At 36.6% G+C, this 18,584-nt stretch overlaps 1 protein-coding gene across 1 annotated transcript in view; it reads left to right on the forward strand.

Moving 5' to 3' along the window:
* minar1 (membrane integral NOTCH2 associated receptor 1) overlaps positions 1 to 15,959 on the forward strand; it is a 62,063-nt gene extending 46,104 nt beyond the window's left edge. Inside the window, exon 3 of the mRNA XM_031287326.2 lies at positions 13,710 to 15,959. Coding sequence (XP_031143186.2) covers positions 13,710 to 15,245 — 1,536 coding nt within the window. The 3' untranslated portion in view covers positions 15,246 to 15,959. The remainder of the gene's footprint in view (positions 1 to 13,709) is intronic.
* Positions 15,960 to 18,584: the final 2,625 nt, after the last annotated feature.

Here is an 18,584-nt window from a genome sequence, read left to right on the forward strand (position 1 = left end):
TGCTATGATGCATTCTAAATCCTGACTGAAAGTCCTCAAATTAATAAGCATTAACTAACCGTTATTAACAGTTGAATAAATTGTCTGATAAACATTTATTAACAGTGCTCATGTTAACTAAGGTATTAATTGATGCATTATTTACCTTTAGTTGATGCCTTAACTAACTGTTAATAACAGTTAACTAAGGTGTCTATTTTACCATTAGTTAATATAGTAAAAAGCCTGAACAAACTGTTAATAACAGTTAACTAAGGCATCTATGTACCATTTGTTAATGCCTTGACTAACTGTTAATAACAGTTAAATAATGTGTCTATTTAACCATTAGTTAATGCAGTAACAAGCCTTGACTAACTGTTTAAAACAGTTAACTAAGGTGTATATTTTAACATTAGGTAATGTACTAAAAAGCCTAAACTGGAAATAACAGCTAACTAAAGTGTCTAAGTAAACCCTTAGTTGATGTTAATTAAGGTATTTCCTAATATATAGCATGTATGTCTTAAGGTTCACAGCCAAGCCATAAGACTCCATGCAGAGGTTTGCTTCTTCCTTTGTCTTCATGTAGACATTAACTTAAAGCCCAACCTATATAAATTATTGTGCATGCTATATAAGCATTACTTAACCTTAACTAACACTTGATAAATGTATAATAATACTGAATAAGCATTACTAAACCATAATTAAACAGTTATTAATGCTGTTTGATAGCCTTATTTTAAAGTTGAGAACATATGCACCTTAACTATCACTTAATTAATGTATAACAATACTGAAGAAGCATTATTACACCATAATTAAAGTTATTAATGCTGTTTGATAGCCTTATTTTAAAGTTGAGAACATATGCACCTTAACTAACACTTGATTAATGTATAATAATACTGAATAAGCATTACTAAACCATAACTTAACAGGTATTAATGCTCTGTGGTATCCTTATTGTAAAGTTAACATATGCACCTTAATTAACACTTGATAAATGCATAAGAGTGCTGAATAAGCATTACTAAACAATGACTCATAGTTTATTAATACTCTTTGACTTAAACATTCACACAGCTTTTAAACATTAGTGAAACATTGTCAATGTGAAATAAAATCTTTGTGACAACCTTTGTTATGCACACATATTCAAATTGTAAAAAAGGTTTTCATTTGATTCTGAGTTTGACTCAGTCAGTTCTCATCTTTCTTTCCACTGAAGACTCAGAGCTATAACAGTGTGAGTCCTGTATGGAGATTACAGTGGACATTTTCGCCCTCTTGTCATCTTCACTGTCATGTCTTCTGGATAGTTTTCCTCTCTTGAAACCTAATAAACCAAGTGGGATATATCAATGTCTTTTAAATGCATGCAAAAGCTACAGATGCAAGGATTGATCGTTCACTAGATCAACATCAGATCTTTACACATGTTGTACACTCAAATGACAACAAAACATGATAGGGCAGCCTTAATGGTACACACTCTACCTAGTGAGTGGTGAGTTACCTTGATGATCATGATTATCCATTATCTAGATTGTGTCCAGAATATGAATGCATTGATGCATCTAACAGCCAGCAATCACAGCATTGTCATAGTGTAGCCTCCCCGGCTGAAAGATGGTCTGGATCTCTTTAACTAATGGTTCACAAAGACTTCATTTTTCCTTTGCAGTTTCAAACATGTTTTGAACACACTGCATCTAACTACTGTAAGAGCTGAGAAAACAAAGAAAACTAAATACTTTTTCTTTAAATATATCCATACATTTTTCATTTTAACCCCTTTTACACATACATTATTGTAAATGTCCCTTTGAGTGCTTAAATTGAGTGTTACTTCCCGTTTTGTTTTTTCACTTGTTTTTCAGAAATCAACCTTAATTACAATGAAATATTCAATTAAATATAAAATGGTTCTCCTTTGAACCTTCTATCACATCCAGTATACTGTAGTAATTGCATTTCTATCTCTGAAGTTACACCCTTTCATGTAAACAGGCTCATTAGCCTGGTAATATTAACTGCAGGCTAATATGTTGACATGCTAGTTTTACTTTCACAACACTCATCTCCAAGTCCGTAAAACTCTTAAACGGCATATCATAAAGTGACTTAAAATACAAACAATATTAGAGGAAACAATGACCAACCTTATGCCCTTATCAGCCAAGTGCTAAACAAGATAACCATAAAATGTTTTGCTTGTATGAGCTGCACACGTTTTTTTTATTTTTTTATTATTGAACACACTTTTTTTTACAAAAACATAATTTACAAAATCTCTCGTTGGGAGACTTATGTGTAGAACATAGTTAAACACAGTTAAATAGAACAAATTACAATAAAAAGGGAAATACAAATAAAACTAAAATAAATTAAGCAAAGGCATTACAGTCCACAAGACATGTCAAAGTTGTTTACATACATATATTGTCTTCAGTCTACATATATTCTTAAAATAAAGTTGCATGGAAGCTTACAAATTATAATGACAAATATTTTGAGACATCTTCACATAGAAAATAAATGTTAACACTGGAGTCTTTCAGAAGTTTCAAAGAAGCAAAGTATTCCCTCAATTCAATTTTAAACACCATTAGGGATGGATTTTTGTTTTGCCATTTACATTTATGGATATGGTATTTACCCATAATTGTTATGATATTGTAAATTCTAAAAAGTTCTTTCGGAAGGTTTTCATTACCAAAAAGAATTTGCTCTAACTTTAATTGTGTAATTTTCCCCATTTTTGTTTCCAGCCAATTCATGACATCTTGCCAGAATCTTTTTATCACTGAACAAGAGAAAAACAAATGTTCAATAGTTTCATCTTCCTGGGAACAGAACACACATGACTCCACTTCAAAACCAAATCTCTTTTTAAGCATTGCTGCTGCTGGATAATATCCATTTATAATTTTGAATTGCATTTCTTTAATTTTAGGAGGTATAGGCCATTTCATGAATTTGATGTATTTATTTGTTATATTGTCATCAAAATGCCTTATTTTTATATTTTGGTTAAAATCATGAAATAGTTTACCTTTGAATATTTTGCTAATACAATTATTGTTACATTTTTTGCTATTCAGGGGAATTTGGTTTAGTTGCAGTTTAGGCAAATTTATTTGACTTTTGGAATAATGTAAATAGTTTTGTATCATATTTAATAGGGCTATTGGTATTGCTTTACATATCTTATTATAATCCCTTATCGAACTTTGTATATTAAATTTTGTTTTAAAATCCGTAAACCTAAGAAAAGTACCTTGTTTATCTAATATATCTGTGATGAAAATAATTCCCCTTTCAAACCAATTTTTGAAAAAAAGTGTTTTACTACTTATTGTTATCACTCTGTTGTTCCACAAGGTGGAGCCATGTGGTGTAAAATTATGAGTAAATACCATCTTCCAGTAATGAAGAACTTGTTTATGATAATCAGACAGTTTAACTGGCAATTTGGATACCTCGAAATCGCACTTTAAAAGAAACTCTAAGCCTCCCACTTTATCAAAAATGTTTTTGGGAATATGATACCATAGAGAATCAGGTTTATCTAAAAAAGCTTTTACCCAGTTAACTCTAAAAACTCCAACCATAGATTCAAAATCAATTATTTTTAACCCCCCTTTATTATAGTCCTTTACAAGTTGTGATTTTTTAATGTAGTAAGTTTTATTACGCCAGATGAATTGGTAAATTATAGTATTTGCTTTTCTTATGTTTTGTGAACTAATATAGAGAGAATAGCTTGGGTAAATTAATTTAGAAATCCCTTCTGATTTTGACAATAGATTATGTCCTAAAATAGTTAAGTCTCTTGTTAACCAATGATTTAGGTTTCTTTTTATTTCTTCAAGTTTCTCTGTGATATTTTTGGATTCTCTTATTACTAAGTTTTTAGAAAGATGAATACCCAAGTATTTTACCTCATTCTTAACTGGAATCATCTCCAAGTTTGTCTCAGTGCAATTATACAAAGGTAGTATTTCACATTTTTTAAGATTAAGGCAAAGGCCTGATGCCCTGGAGAAAACAGAAATTACATTTAAAGCCTTCTGAAGAATTGATTTGTCCTTTAGAAATATGACTGTATCGTCAGCAAATTGGCTTATTTTCAATTCGGTGTCACAAACTTTTATCCCTTCAAGGTCTTTGTTATTTACTACAAAATAGGCCAAAAGCTGCGTACAGAGAATGAATAATTTTGGTGAAATTGGGCACCCTTGTCTTATTCCACAAGAGACATTGATTATTGGAGTGATGTCTGATTGAAGTGAAATATAACTATATATTTGATCATAAAACATTCTGATTACCTTACAAAAGTTATTGCCAAACCCAAAAAGTTGGAGCAATTTCAGTAAAAAGTCATGTTCGATGGAATCAAATGCCTTGAAAAAATCAATAAACAGTATTAGGCTTTCTGTGTTAATAAGGCTCTGGTAATCTAACATGTCCATAATTAGTCTCACATTGTTATGAATATGTCTACCTTTAATAAAAGCTGACTGAAATTCGTCTATTAACTTGTTCAAGACATTTTTTTACTCTGTTAGCATATACCAAAGCTAGTAATTTATAATCATTGCAAAGTAAAGTTATAGGTCTCCAATTATCTAATAATAATAAGTCTTTATTGGGTTTGGGCAACAAGGTTATCAGACCAGTTTTCATTGTTGGGGATAACTGACCCTTTTTTATGCAATCGAGATACGCATTAAATAATACATTTTTAATATCTGTCCAAAAAGTCTTAAAAAATTCTATAGATAAACCATCAATACCTGGTGATTTACCGTTTTTCATTTGTTTTAAAGCTGTTTCAATTTCTGTTAAGGTTACATCTTTATCTAGTAAAAATTTGTCTTCATCTGTTAGTTTTGTTACATTTTCATTTAATTGACATACTTCCTCTTTTATTTTTTTTGTGTCTTGAATGATATTTCCATTTTGGTTTAATTTTGTTATACATTTTTTAGTCTGTCTCCATTTTTCAAGGCTATAAAAATATGATGAGTTTTTTTCCCCCTGTTCAATCCATTTGGCTTTTGATCTAACAAAGGCGCCTTTTGCCTTCTCCAAGTATATACCATCTAATCTGTTCTGGAGCGTGTGTAACTCTTGTGTCTCTTCTACAGTCATGTTAGGTTTTCCACATAATAAACTTATCTTTTCAACTATTCACTACCTTTTGTTTACATTTACGGTTGTCAGCTATTCTCTTTCCAGCTTCAATAGCTTGTTGCTTTTCTCGAAATTTAAACCACTCCCATTTACTTATATCTGATAAATCCATGTCATTAGTTTCAAGACATATTATTCTAATCTGGCTACAGAATTCTTCGTTCAGCAACAATATTTAAATTTCCAAATATTGTTTGATTTTTGTTTTTGTTTGACTATTGATAGTGACAAACCAATAAGACAATGGTCCGTGAGAGGAGATGAATGAATATCACATTTTGGTGTAAGATTAGTAATATTTGGAGACACAAGCCAATAATCTAACCTTGAGCATAGGTTAGCATCTGCTGGGCTGATCCATGTAAATTGCATTGTGTTAGGGTGTGTCACGCTCCAATAATCTACCAAGTTATTGGATATACAAAAGTTGTGTAACATGTCATTATATTCTGGTTGTAACCCCTTGGGAGGTTTTCTGTCAAGCCATGAATTAGGTGCTATGTTAAAATCACCTCCTATTATTATGCTATCCGTGCCATAAGTTGCACTCCATTCCCTGATGGCTTGAGTTAACTTTAACATCACATTTCTATTGAGAGACCTGTTGTTGTACCCATATACATTAATCAAAATCATTTTAAAATCAAATACTTCCACCACAACCATTAGCCAGTGACCTGCTTCATCATTTTTATAATCAATAATTTTCCCTATAAATCTAAAAAATAAAATCATCACTCCTGCAGAATGAGAGGTTCCATGTGAATACAAAATATTGTCTCCCCATTGTTGCTTCCAGAATTTTTCGTTGTCCTTGTTAGAATGAGTCTCTTGTAGCAAAATAAGGTTGGCTTTGACTTCCTTACAAAATAAAAAAATGGCCTTACGCTTAATATTATTCTTTAAACCTCGAACATTTAAAGAACTAAAAACAATAGACATGCGAATGAAACAAAGTACACGCTCTTAAATGCGCTTAAAAAATAGGATTTAAGGCAGGAATGAACAATCTGTCATAGATTTCAACTTTGGCATTAACCGTAACAGTCCCCTTAATCAAACTTTCTGAATCAATGTGATGACACTATATTTAACCTGTGAAAGGTGCCTCCACTCTTATTCCGTCTATAATAGCATACCCTTCCTTCAAGTAAGCTTTCTTCCCGTTACGTCTGGCCTCCTGTACTATTGGATACAGCTTAGCTTGGGCTTCACGATCTTCTTTTTACCAGTCCTGTCTGAATTGAACATGCATCTCCTTGCAGACTCTGGCCTCCCTCGACCTCCTCCAGATCTCGTCCCTCGTCGTCCGCATGCCAAACTGTATGATGATCGGTCGTGGTCTCATGTTGAAGGCGGGATCATCTTTCTTTCCCAGACGATGGACAGTATCAACCTTGTCTCGTAATTTTTCCACTGACATCGGAATCACTTTTGTGAGAATACCGACCACCACATCTCTTGTATCCTCGTTTTCCTTCTCCAGTAGCCCGATCAATTTGAGATTCCATCGTCTTCCGTATCGCTCAATTTCCCGGCATCTTTCCTTCAGCTCCTTGTTCTCTTTTGTCACTTGCGCTTTGAGTTGAATTATTTCACTTTTATTTTCTGTCACCTCTTTTTCATTATTCTGAATGCGCTGTTCGAAGTTTTCAAACTTTTTTTCGAACGCATCCAGTCTTTCCTCAAATCTTTGTGACAGAGAGTGAATAGCATCGTATATGCTTTCCATGCTTACTTCTTTAGATGTATCTCTCCTCTTCAGTTTCTTTGGATTTGGGCTCTGTAACGGAGTGTGGTCGCCAACTGCATCTCTTCTTCAACACATTCGTCAAAACATGCCTCACGTATCCCGTCCAGACTGTAGTCATGTTCATTGAGGCTAGCTTGGTCCTGAGTGTTAGCCATTTTTTCCGCGTGTATTATTTTGTGCGTCTTTTCAAAAAAGTGTCTCACAATAGTCTTTTAAGAGTGTTGTCTACCTTACAATAGCTTAAGCGGTGACTGTTGTTCAAAATGAACTATTTTAGATGTCAAAATCACTTTTTCTGTCGGAACCTGCACCTTTTACGCCTGCTCACTCCGCCATCTTGCTCCCCCCCCCCCCCCAAGCTGCACACGTTGCCCGCTTGTGGGATCAACTATATACTTCCGGTTCCGAACTTTTCAAAATAAAAAGCTAACGCTGGAAACTGCTATGGATTAATAAATGAGTGAAACAAAATAATATGTGGGTCACTTAGAGCTAGCTTGGCTGTTAGGTTAGCTTAACATAAGTTAATGGCAGAAAAATCTGCCAGAGAACAGGGTCATTTTGGTTACCTAAAGTTAGCTAGCTAGCTAGCACTTTTATTTTGAAAAGATCGAAACCGGACGTATTATAAGTGGGCTGCGGCCGAGGGCAACATGTGCTGCTGATTGCCAAAGAAAGCATGGTGTATGCTTATCTTGTTTATCATCCGGCTGATAAGGGCACAAGGTTTGTCAGTGTTTCCTCTAATATCGTTTGTATTTTCAGTCACTTTATGATATGCGGTTTAAGAGTTTTAAGGACTTGGAGATGAGCAAGTAAAGCTAGCATGTCAACATATTAGCCTGCAGTTAATTACCACGCTAATGAGCCTGTTTAGCTACATGAAACGGTGTAACGTGAGAGATAGAAATGCAATTACTACGGTATATTGGATGTGACAGAAGGTTCAAAGGAGAATCATTTTATATTTAATTTAATATTGTATTAGGCCTTTAATTTAGGTTGATTTCTGCATAGAGAGTGAATAAACCATCCAACCATGAAGACCATCTTTCAGCCGGGGAGGCTACACTATGATAATGATTATTTATGGTCCATAGTATACTGTGATGTATACAAACAAACATTTGAATGCTGTGATTGTTGGCTGTCAGATGCATCAGTGCATTAATATTCGGGACACAATCTAGATCAGTGTTTCTCAAATGGGGGTATGTGTACCCCTAGGGGTACTTTGGAGGACTGCAGGGGGTATGTGAGATATTTAACAAAATGTTTAATAGTTACAAGGCTGTTGTCCAGAACATTGTTCCTCTTTATGTAGACTTTTTTTTTTCCTACCAAAAATGTGACATTTGTGTCGCCTTCTTTGGACCTAATCTTGCCTTCCTTCCTTCTACTGTCCTTCTACTTTTTACAAGTTTCTCGCGTTTTTCTTCTTATGTCACTGTTTTTGAAGTTTTTGATACTATTTTGACCTATTCTTGCCTTACTTCCTTCCTTCTTTCTACCATCTTTTTCCAAGTTTTTGTCTTTTTTACAGTTTTTGTCTCCTTTTCTCATTAGCATTTAAATGTTTTTTTCAGTTACAAGGCTGTTGTTTAGTAAATCTATCACTGACAGCGCTGTACTGTTCCTGTTTATATACACTTTTTTTTCTACCGAAAATGATTAGCACTGGTTAGGGGGTACTTGGCTTAAAGAAACAATTCAAAAGGGGTACATTATTGAAAAAAGTTTGAGAACCACTGATTTAGATAAAGGATAATCATGATCGTCAATGTAGCTCACCACTCACTTGGTAGAGTGTATACCATTACCATTAAGGGTGCCCTATCATGTTTTGTTGTCATTTGAGTGCACAACATGTGTAAAGACCTGGGGTCTCATTTATAAACGTGGCATACGCACAAAACGGGGCTGAAAATGTGTGTACGCCACTTCCCACGCAAAGGTTGTGATTTATAAAAAACTAATTTCACGGGAGAATGTGCGGTCCTCCATGCAAACTCTGACCCATGGGAATAGGAATATGGCGACGTAGATGGTGAGGTGGTGAACTAAAGTCAGACTGCAGAAAGTAAATGTGGGAATAACGATTACTCGTAATATTTTCAATTATTGATGCCTCATGCACATTTTTTCACTCCATATCATCCATGTTACCATGAAGATTAAATCCAGGAGTGTTATTTGCGCTTGTACTGAGTGATAGTTTTTCTATTAACACCTCAAACTCAAATCTTAAATAAAAATTTGTTCTTAATGGGGATACCTTTGGCAAGGTGTTAACAATCACAAATTGTTGTAAACATATAAATACTGTGGTGAACCTGTGCGTAATGCTGCATGATGGCACTGATGGCCCTGCAGGAGGACTACGCTAATGGAAGAATCAAGAGAAAAAGAGACTTCAGGGACCATGATGATGACTGGCTAATATGCTGATTTAAATTCCCTAAAGCTGCACTCTTGGATCTATGTAGTGAATTGGGTCCCGTAGAGAGGGCAACGCGCCGGAACCGTGCCATTCCGGTCCAAATACAGGTTCTCGCCACTCTGGGGGCAACCGGCTGTTTCCAGAGGGAAATGGCAGACAGCTAAGTGTTTTTTTTTTTTCATAAATATTATATAAAATCTTCAACTTCATCACTAAGGCTTGTTTGGATATAATATAGAGTTCTGTTAAATCTTATTATATACGTCTGGTATATCGAAGCTGCCCCGAGTGCTGTATGCCTGCCGTTTTGGACGTATTATTAATACATGTAGTTATAGATCCGTTTTCCCTACACTGTGCAAGAACAGGCCGAAATTGTAATTCAATTTGCAGCAATTCCTGAACATCTGAGAAGTTTTTTGCTTTTTCTCCGCCAGTCATCATGATTCGGTGTAACAACTGCCAGTGTCATTCATATACTGATCAGCATTCACAAGATGCTTTGCATTGACTATTTATGATTAAAAATGGGCATGTACAGGGCTGGATAAGAGGCTGATTCACTACGCACACTTGTAGGTAATCTGTGATTTATAAAGGGAACATTGCTTACAGGTGTGCGTACACACGGTTTTATAAAACTGACTTTTTTTTTGGCATACGCCATTTTGGGCTTTTGGGCGTACGTACACTTATAGTAAGGATCCTACGCACAGTTTTATAAATGAGACCCCTGACGTTGATCTAGTGAACAATCAATCCTTGCATCTGTAGCTTTTGCATGCATTTAAAAGAAATTGATATATCCCACTTGGTTTGTTAGGTTTCAAGGGAGGAAAACTATACAGAAGACATGACAGTGAAGATGACAAGAGTGGGAAAATGTCCAGTGTAATCTCCATACAGGACTCACACTGTTATAGCTCTGAGTCTTCAGTGGAAAGAAAGATGAGAACTGACTGAGTCAAACTCAGAATCAAATGAAAACCTTGTTCACATTTTGAATATGTGTGCATAACAGAAGGTTGTCATGAAGATTTGATTTCACATTGACAATGTTTCACTAATGTTTAAAAGCTGTGTGAATGTTTAAGTCAAAGAGTATTAAACTATGAATCATTGTTTAGTAATGCTTATTCAGCACTCTTATGCATTTATCAAGTGTTAGTTAAGGTGTATATGTTTTCAACTTTACAATAAGGCTCACAAAGAGCATTAACACCTGTTTAGTTATGGTTTAGTAATGCTTATTCAGTATTATTATACATTAATCAAGTGTTCGTTAAGGTGCATATGTTCTCAACTTTACAATAAGGATACCAAAGAGCATTAATACCTGTTTAGTTATGGTTTAGTAATGCTTATTCAGTATTATTATACATTTATCAAGTGTTAGTTAAGGTGCATATGTTCTCAACTTTACAATAAGGCTATCTAACAGCATTAATAATTGTTTAATTATGGTTTAGTAATACTTATTCAGTATTATTATACATTACTCAAGTGACCATTTAAGGTTAAGTAATGCTTACATAGCATGCACAATAATTTATATAGGTTGGGCTTTAAGTTAATGTCTACATGAAGACAAAGGAAGAAGCAAACCTCTGCATGGAGACTATGGAGTCATTTCACTGATCTCACCCTCTACCAAAAGTAAGTCATATGTTGGAGGATGGACAAAGGTATGTGGCCAACCATTACCCGTAAATAAACAATAAAAACATTTTTTTCATAATGACATGGCTTGGCTGTGAACGTTAAGACATACATGCTATCAAACATCTTTATCAACCACCTAGTAATATTAGGAAATACCTTAATTAACATCAACTAAGGGTTTACTTAGACACTTTAGTTAGCTGTTATTTCCAGTTTAGGCTTTTTAGTACGTTACCTAATGTTAAAATATACACCTTAGTTAACTGTTATTAACAGTTAGTCAAGGCTTGTTACTGCATTAACTAATGGTTAAATATACACATTATTTAACTGTTAACAGTTAGTCAAGGCATTAACAAATGGTAAATAGACGCCTTAGTTAACTGTTACTAACAGTTTGTCCAGGCTTATTAATGCATTAACTAATGGTAAAATAGACACCTTAGTTAACTGTGATTAACAGTTAGTTAAGGCATCAACTAATGGTAAATAATGCATCAATTAATACCTTAGTTAACATGAGCATTGTTAATAAATGTTTATGACAATTTATTCAACTGTTAACGGTTAGTTAATGCTTATTAATGCATTAACTAATACTAATTAATGTACCCTTATTGTAAAGTGTTACCCATGGTAATATTAGATTGCATCTGTTTCACATACCGAGAATGCTACCAAAGGCATGGAACGTCGAAGATTGAAGCGGATAGTATGGAGAGATGATAACACGTGAGGCTGTCCTGCTCACATTCAACTTCCTGACTAAGTCCCATGGTGCGAAGGTCCTACAGTTCTTAAAGGAACACATTCGCATGTGGAACAAACTACTGCCAGCAATGGGAGAAAAAAAACATTTAAGTGAACTAATGTCCTGATGGGGACAGAACAAAATGAAATAGAAACAGCTAGTTTTGCATTTTGCAGCACTGATTCATGGTTATTACACAGAAATTATCAGACGTTTCCAGGTAAGAAGGCACAAGATTAAACATATAATTTGTAAAGTATTACCTTGAAACAAAAGGGAAATATTTGGAACATAAAGGGTGGATGAATTTCAGCATTATAGTATGGTAATTACCAATTTTAAATTCCAAGAAGTTTTATCTAATTTGGAAGGTATTACGCTGATAGTAGCCTATAATACTGTGAAAACATCAACATATATTACCCCATTATTATCATGTTATTACAATATTAATATAACTATATTACCATTACCCAAATATACATATGGTTATCATCGAACCCTTTCCTAGTAATTACTTTGGTAATTACATGTTATTACCTATATATTACCTCTTTATTATCACACCGTTACCCTACTATTACCATCTTATTACCATGGTGTAATGTATAGTGCTACCAAATATTTATTTTCTATCTTTTCTTTAATAGAACATTTTACATTTGGCATAGAACATAGAACATTTTTGAACAGATAATCGACCGCTATAAAATAGAACTATATAAATTACTCCTGGTGTGGGAAATTCACACACATCTAAAGTGCAATGTTATGGAATAACCATTTCTTTGTTTTCACATCCAATATCCAACTAAAAAAATGTGATATATTTAGCAAACTAAACTTCTGTATGAAAACAGGGAAAACAGGTAATGCATTTGTACAAAAGGCCGTCTATAAGCAGTGATTGTTAGAGTGCATGTCGGAGAATAGTGCGGACACACAGTGGAGAAGTGAGAGAAAGAAAAAAGAGACTCGCTGTCTAGCCAGTGGAGATCGCGTGTGTGCGTGCGTCCTTGTAAGTCGTATAACTTATGTTGTCAGTTCATTGTTAACTGGTGATTTCGTTGTTTGTGTTCTTCACCTGCTAGCTAGGTTGCATGTGGCTGTTGATTCGATATAATGGCGATTGTTAAACGCCCTTGCTCACGTTTGTATTTTATGTGCATTATTTACAGTACATGCTACAGTAGTTACACTGCATTAAGATAATGTAATTAATAGTGGGTTTATTGTTATTATTTGCTAGCCTATATATAATTCCTATGCATTGTGTATGGTAGCCTTTACAATGTTATTTATTTACAGCATCTGACTGGCATAAAATCGGCATATGTCAGACTGACCAACCAGTCACCGATCATGGCCGATCACGTGAAAATCGGCCAATTGTAGTGATGAAACAGGTGTGTGCTTGGTTTCACCACTTTTTCTATACAGCATTAAACCATCTGAATTGGTTTTGCTCAGCTTTGTGAAGCTAGAAATCCATTCAAAGCTGCTTGCAGCTCTGACTTTGGCGATTGGGCATCTGTTCAATGCTGCTTGCTGCTTTGATTTTTGGCAATTGGGCTGCTTCCTAGGAGCGGCTGTGGCTCAGATGTGTATGTTTATGTGATAAGCAGGTGGCACCTTATATGGCAGCCTAGGCCACAGTGTATGAATGTGTGTGAATGGTGCCTGTAATATGTAAAAGCGCTTGGAGTAGTCATTAAGACTAGAAACTACAGTAACTGCTAGAACTACAACCTTCTGTTGGCCGAGAAAGGGTTCGAACCCACGAATTGCAGCTTGCGGCTATATTTTGTAATTCCTTTTTTTATGATTCCTTAGTTACTATTAGTGCACTGTCTCTGTCTATTTGCTGTGTTTGTGTGTTTTGAAGATGAACAGTCCTTGTCTGGGTTACTTTGTAGGTGATCACCACTGAGGAAAAACAGGGACGGAAGGCTGCTGACGGCTACCACCGGAGGGAACTGCACAAGCCTGCTACATTCTTTAACCACAGCTTTGAATTACCCTACAATAACCCCTACTTTGAGCCGACATTTAACTCCCCTCTTCAAGACAGACGAAGGGTGAAGCACGAGAGCCTGGACGACTTACAGGCATCCACATACTTTGGTCCGACCACAGTCTCTGAGTGCGTTAGCAGCAGGAAGTACAGTAACAAAGCAAGGAAGCAGCCAGCGTGGCCGGTAAAGAGCCTTAGTCTCAACACAGAAGATGGGCCTTCAGACTTTGAGAGGTCATTTCTGAACAGCAAACCACTTAAAGAAAACCACCACCGCAATGTCAACATCATAAGCACTGACAACGAGCAGCATTTTCAGAGCTCAAAGGAAAAGGTAGTAGCTTCTCCATGTGGCTTTGCAAAGAAAACTAATGGAATAAAAAACAAGGATGTAGCACTGATAGTAAGTGGGTCTGCGGGTTTGGAGAAAAGAGACACAGCCAAAAGATTTAAGGACAAAAATATGAACAGTCTATCCTTTCAGAAAGTGGACAGCTCCTCTAGTGTTGGGACTCAAACAGAGCAGCCTGAGCAGAAAAAGGTAAAGGAATACCCAGCTAAGTACAGTGAAAGAGAAAGTCATGCCTTCAAACACTGTGATGAGGACTCTGAGGTCATTAGTGATGACATAAGTGACATTTTTCGTTTTCTGGATGATATGAGTGTTTGTGACTCTTTGGGCCTTGTCCAATCGTCATGCTACAACAGTAATGGGTCTCTCTCTCAGGTAACGCTAAAATCTGAAGGCGACAGCTCCCCTGAACGCAACACGGTCAAACTAGCCAAGTCCAAGCTGGATCGCCTCTTCCATTCGCTGGAAAACACAGACGATGAGCTCAAATTGAGTGTGTGCAAGCTGGTTATGAGGATTGGTGAGATCGAAAAGAAGCTAGAGTCTTTGTCAGAGGTTCGCAGTGAGATCTCCCAGGTGCTCTCCAAACTCAATAAGCTGGACGAGAAGATCCAGGAGCCTGAGGCCAATGGGAGACACGGGAAGACGGCGTCTGGATCTGGATCCACTGCCACCCCCGACAAGCCACAGCCCCACCTTCATCCACATCCCGACACCACCCTCTCACCTTGTGTTTTCCAGTGCCACACCACCGGTCACAATGTTAAAATGGACAATGGCACTTCAGGGGAGTGGTGCTGCTCCGATGGGAGTACCAGCGATAGCCTCAGGGTAAAAGCTCTAAAGAAGACCATGTTCATCAGGAGGTCGTCCCGCTCACTCAACGAGGAGAACAGTGCCATTGATTCAAAGGTCGCCAGCATCACCAACTCTACACGAGACTGGAGGACAGTCTCCTACTCTTGCCACCCTGAAGACGAGGACAAGGACCGAGACAGCAAGGGCAGACACCGGAAGGCTAAAGAGGTAAATACACTTTTAAATTCACTTTTAAATCAGACAGTATTTCACATATGTAGAAACTAAAGCATGGCTTTAGTAAATGGAATAATTAAATAGAACAGATGCAGTACATTACATAATAGAGGTGTCAAATATAGACAATTGCTTATACTGTATGGAAACACAAAGACAAAAAATCAAAGTGAAAAAAACTCAGTGGGAAAGGAGAGCATATAGGATGGAGAGCATTGTTGTTTTCTGCACACGTGCCACATGATGGTTCGCATACACAGTGGCACAACCACACCATGAATGTTGCGCACACAGCGGCCGCTGCAGCCCATACGTTAGCAAGTGTGTGGTGGAGAGAGAGAGGGAAAAAAAGAGTAAGTGCTGAGTTTGTTGGAGTATGAAGTTAGCAGTAACTGCTTTAGCAGCTTTGAAGCTGTGAATGTTGATCTTTTTAACTCTAACCATAAATTATTCGCAAAAGGTCATTAGCAAATGAAGCAAAAGCCTTACTCTTTGCATTTGAAGATAAATTGTGCTTACATTTGTGATGGTGATAATGAGATATTAGTGGGGGTTAGTGAAGTGGGGGAGAAATTATCTAATCTAATGTGTTGATGGACAGGAGGAGTAGGAGTGAGGCATATAGATACAATCTTTTATCACTAAATATGGAATTTTATGTCATGGTATTGATGTATATTGTGACATATATGAAAAAGAAATTGTTGAGAAACTGACCAACAGGACTGTCTGTTTTTGTTGCCATTAAACGGTCCTGCACATTGATTTGTGTCATTGTATTAAATCTCTGACTGCTTCACAATGTGTATAATCACACAGTAAATAGTATTATGTGGCCCAATACTAATGGACACTGAGCTCTGTGGAGTATCCAAACCGCATAGTATATATCGTTAGAGAATGTCATAACTCTTTTTCTTCATATAGTCGAATAGTTCCGTCACTGATTTCTGTTCATGAAATATTGGTGAATAGCTACAGTGACAGACTAGTTGTTTGTGAATGGAATCTGTTAGTGTGTGGTGCGCTGTTCTGGCCACATCGTTGCTGTGTGAAGTTTTATTTTCAATATCTGTTAAGATTTTAAAAACCTTGTTGGCCAGCCATAAGTCATTAATCAAAAATAAATGCCAAACATTCCATCTTTTTATTCTTTTCAATGTATGTTCTGCTTTTGTCTTTTAGATAATTGTAAACTACATATTTTTGGGTTTTGGATGGTCAGATAAAACAATACATTTGAACACATGATTTTTCACAATTTTTGCCATTTATTAATAAAAACATTATCAGATTAATCAGCAAAACAGTAATCATTAGCAATGTAACCACACACTCTGCACGCCCCCACTTTTAAACCAACCAATGTGGTGGTAGTTTTCTTTGCAGCAGGTGTAGAGGTTTTGGAAGAAAATAGAATTGTGAAACAAAAATAAAAGAACAGTCGTAGACTAAGCCAAGTTAGGTTTTTGTATTTTATTATAAACTTGCAAGTTTACAAGGAAGCACACGGTACACAAAAGGCACACAGAACTGGTGTGAAAGGTCTCTTCGAAATAAGTGAACAGAAACACAGAGCTTATATACACAAGGTTAAGGGGAGTGATTCTCCGCACATGGTCTAAGTTTAAGATCTAAGTCTGAACATTGCCTAGACAGCATATCTATCAGTCAGCACAACTAAATCACAAAATTACATTCTGGTGCCTCAGTGTCCCTATCTTAGCCTTTACTGTCACCTCTTGGGTCACATTCCCCGTACATCAGTGGGCTGGTGAAAGCTACTGTAAGACAGAGGAAGATGTTTCAGTTGACCTTGTACCCTTATCAGTTCACACAGAGTCCATCTATATTTCAGTAGACTCCCAGGCGTCAGCTCATTATAAAGAGAAGATTTAAAAGTCTACATGTGAGACCAGTCAGTGAAATAAACTCCCTTTACATCTGTGGCGGAAACATAAAAGAAATAAATCAGAAAAATATATAGAGAATCATGTCAGAATAAATTTTTGCTACCACACAACAGTGTTTCCATTTCAGCTCAGCGTGAGTCTTTACTGCAGTTTGTCATTTACAGTCAACCTATTTCACAGGTTTAGAAAGCTCTTTTGTGAATAAACATTTAAAAAAGTGTTTTGCCCATAGACTGTAAAAATAATGGACGTAGCATCAGTGACGTCACCCATTGGTTTGTGGACTTCTGTTTTGAAGCCAGGAGTTTGCATTTTGGCCGTCGCCATCTTGGTATTTTGGAGCCAAAAGTGGCTAAGCCAGTGTTTATGGTCTTAATGGCACTAAGCTAAATGCTAAAGAGGGATAGTCGCTGATTGACAGACTGGCCCTGGCGCTGTTAATCAGCATGTACGGCAGCACACAGAGCTGGTTGAAAATTTGCAGACATTCCCTTAAAGGAGAAATCCGGCGCAAAATGAACCTCGGGGTTAATAACACGTGTACCGAATCGACCGTTCTCTGGGATATGTTTTAATGCTAATCGAATGTGACCAGTTTTAGCGCAAACCACTAATTAGCTTATGAAGCTAGTCGTCGGGGCACGGGTAAAGTAAAAAGAAATCGTTATTTCTATACCACTAACAAGGCTCAAAATAGCACCACACTTCCACAGTAGCATAATGAGGGTCCCTACATGTAAACCGAAGCATTGAGAACTTTGTAAGTGTACAGACAGTTTATTAAAAAGATAGTTTATAAAGACAGTACCGTTCATGTATACATGCGGGCACCATCTTGGGAAAACAGTCATGACCAGCAACTAGTAACCAGTAACATAGCTCAAGCACGGCATTTGTCGTTCAACTGGTCATGACTGCTTTCCCAAGATGGCGCTAACTAGACCATTAGCATTAAAGGAGTTTATGAATATGGAGCGATAGTTAAATGTTTAATCTTTAAATAACATTGGTTCCAGTGCAACAGGGACTTATTCAGGCTTCCACCCTGCAAATGATTTCCGAGTAGGAGAACAAGGACCCTTGTGCCTACCAAAGACTGTTGGACTTTAGACCTTTAGACTTTATTGAAATTCTTTGTCAAAAACCGTACGTTATGGACACAGCACAACCAAAAAGTACAAACATAAGTGTTTCCCACACATAGACTATTTGTGGCGGTGCGCCACACAATCAACACCGGCCGTCACATATCTCTCTGTCACTCACGCGTCTCTCTCTCTCTCTCACACTTACACTCTCACTCTCACACACACACACACACACACACACACACACACACACACACACACACACACACACACACACACACACACACAATCTGTCTCCATGTAAATGAGAGAAGACGGCTGGCGATGTTGTTCTGGAGAATGGCAGACCCAAAAGCAGAGGCAGCAGGCAGAGAAAGGCTTGAATATGT

Source organism: Sander lucioperca, chromosome 3 (genome assembly GCF_008315115.2).
Source record: "Sander lucioperca isolate FBNREF2018 chromosome 3, SLUC_FBN_1.2, whole genome shotgun sequence".
Taxonomy (NCBI): Eukaryota; Metazoa; Chordata; class Actinopteri; order Perciformes; family Percidae; genus Sander; species Sander lucioperca.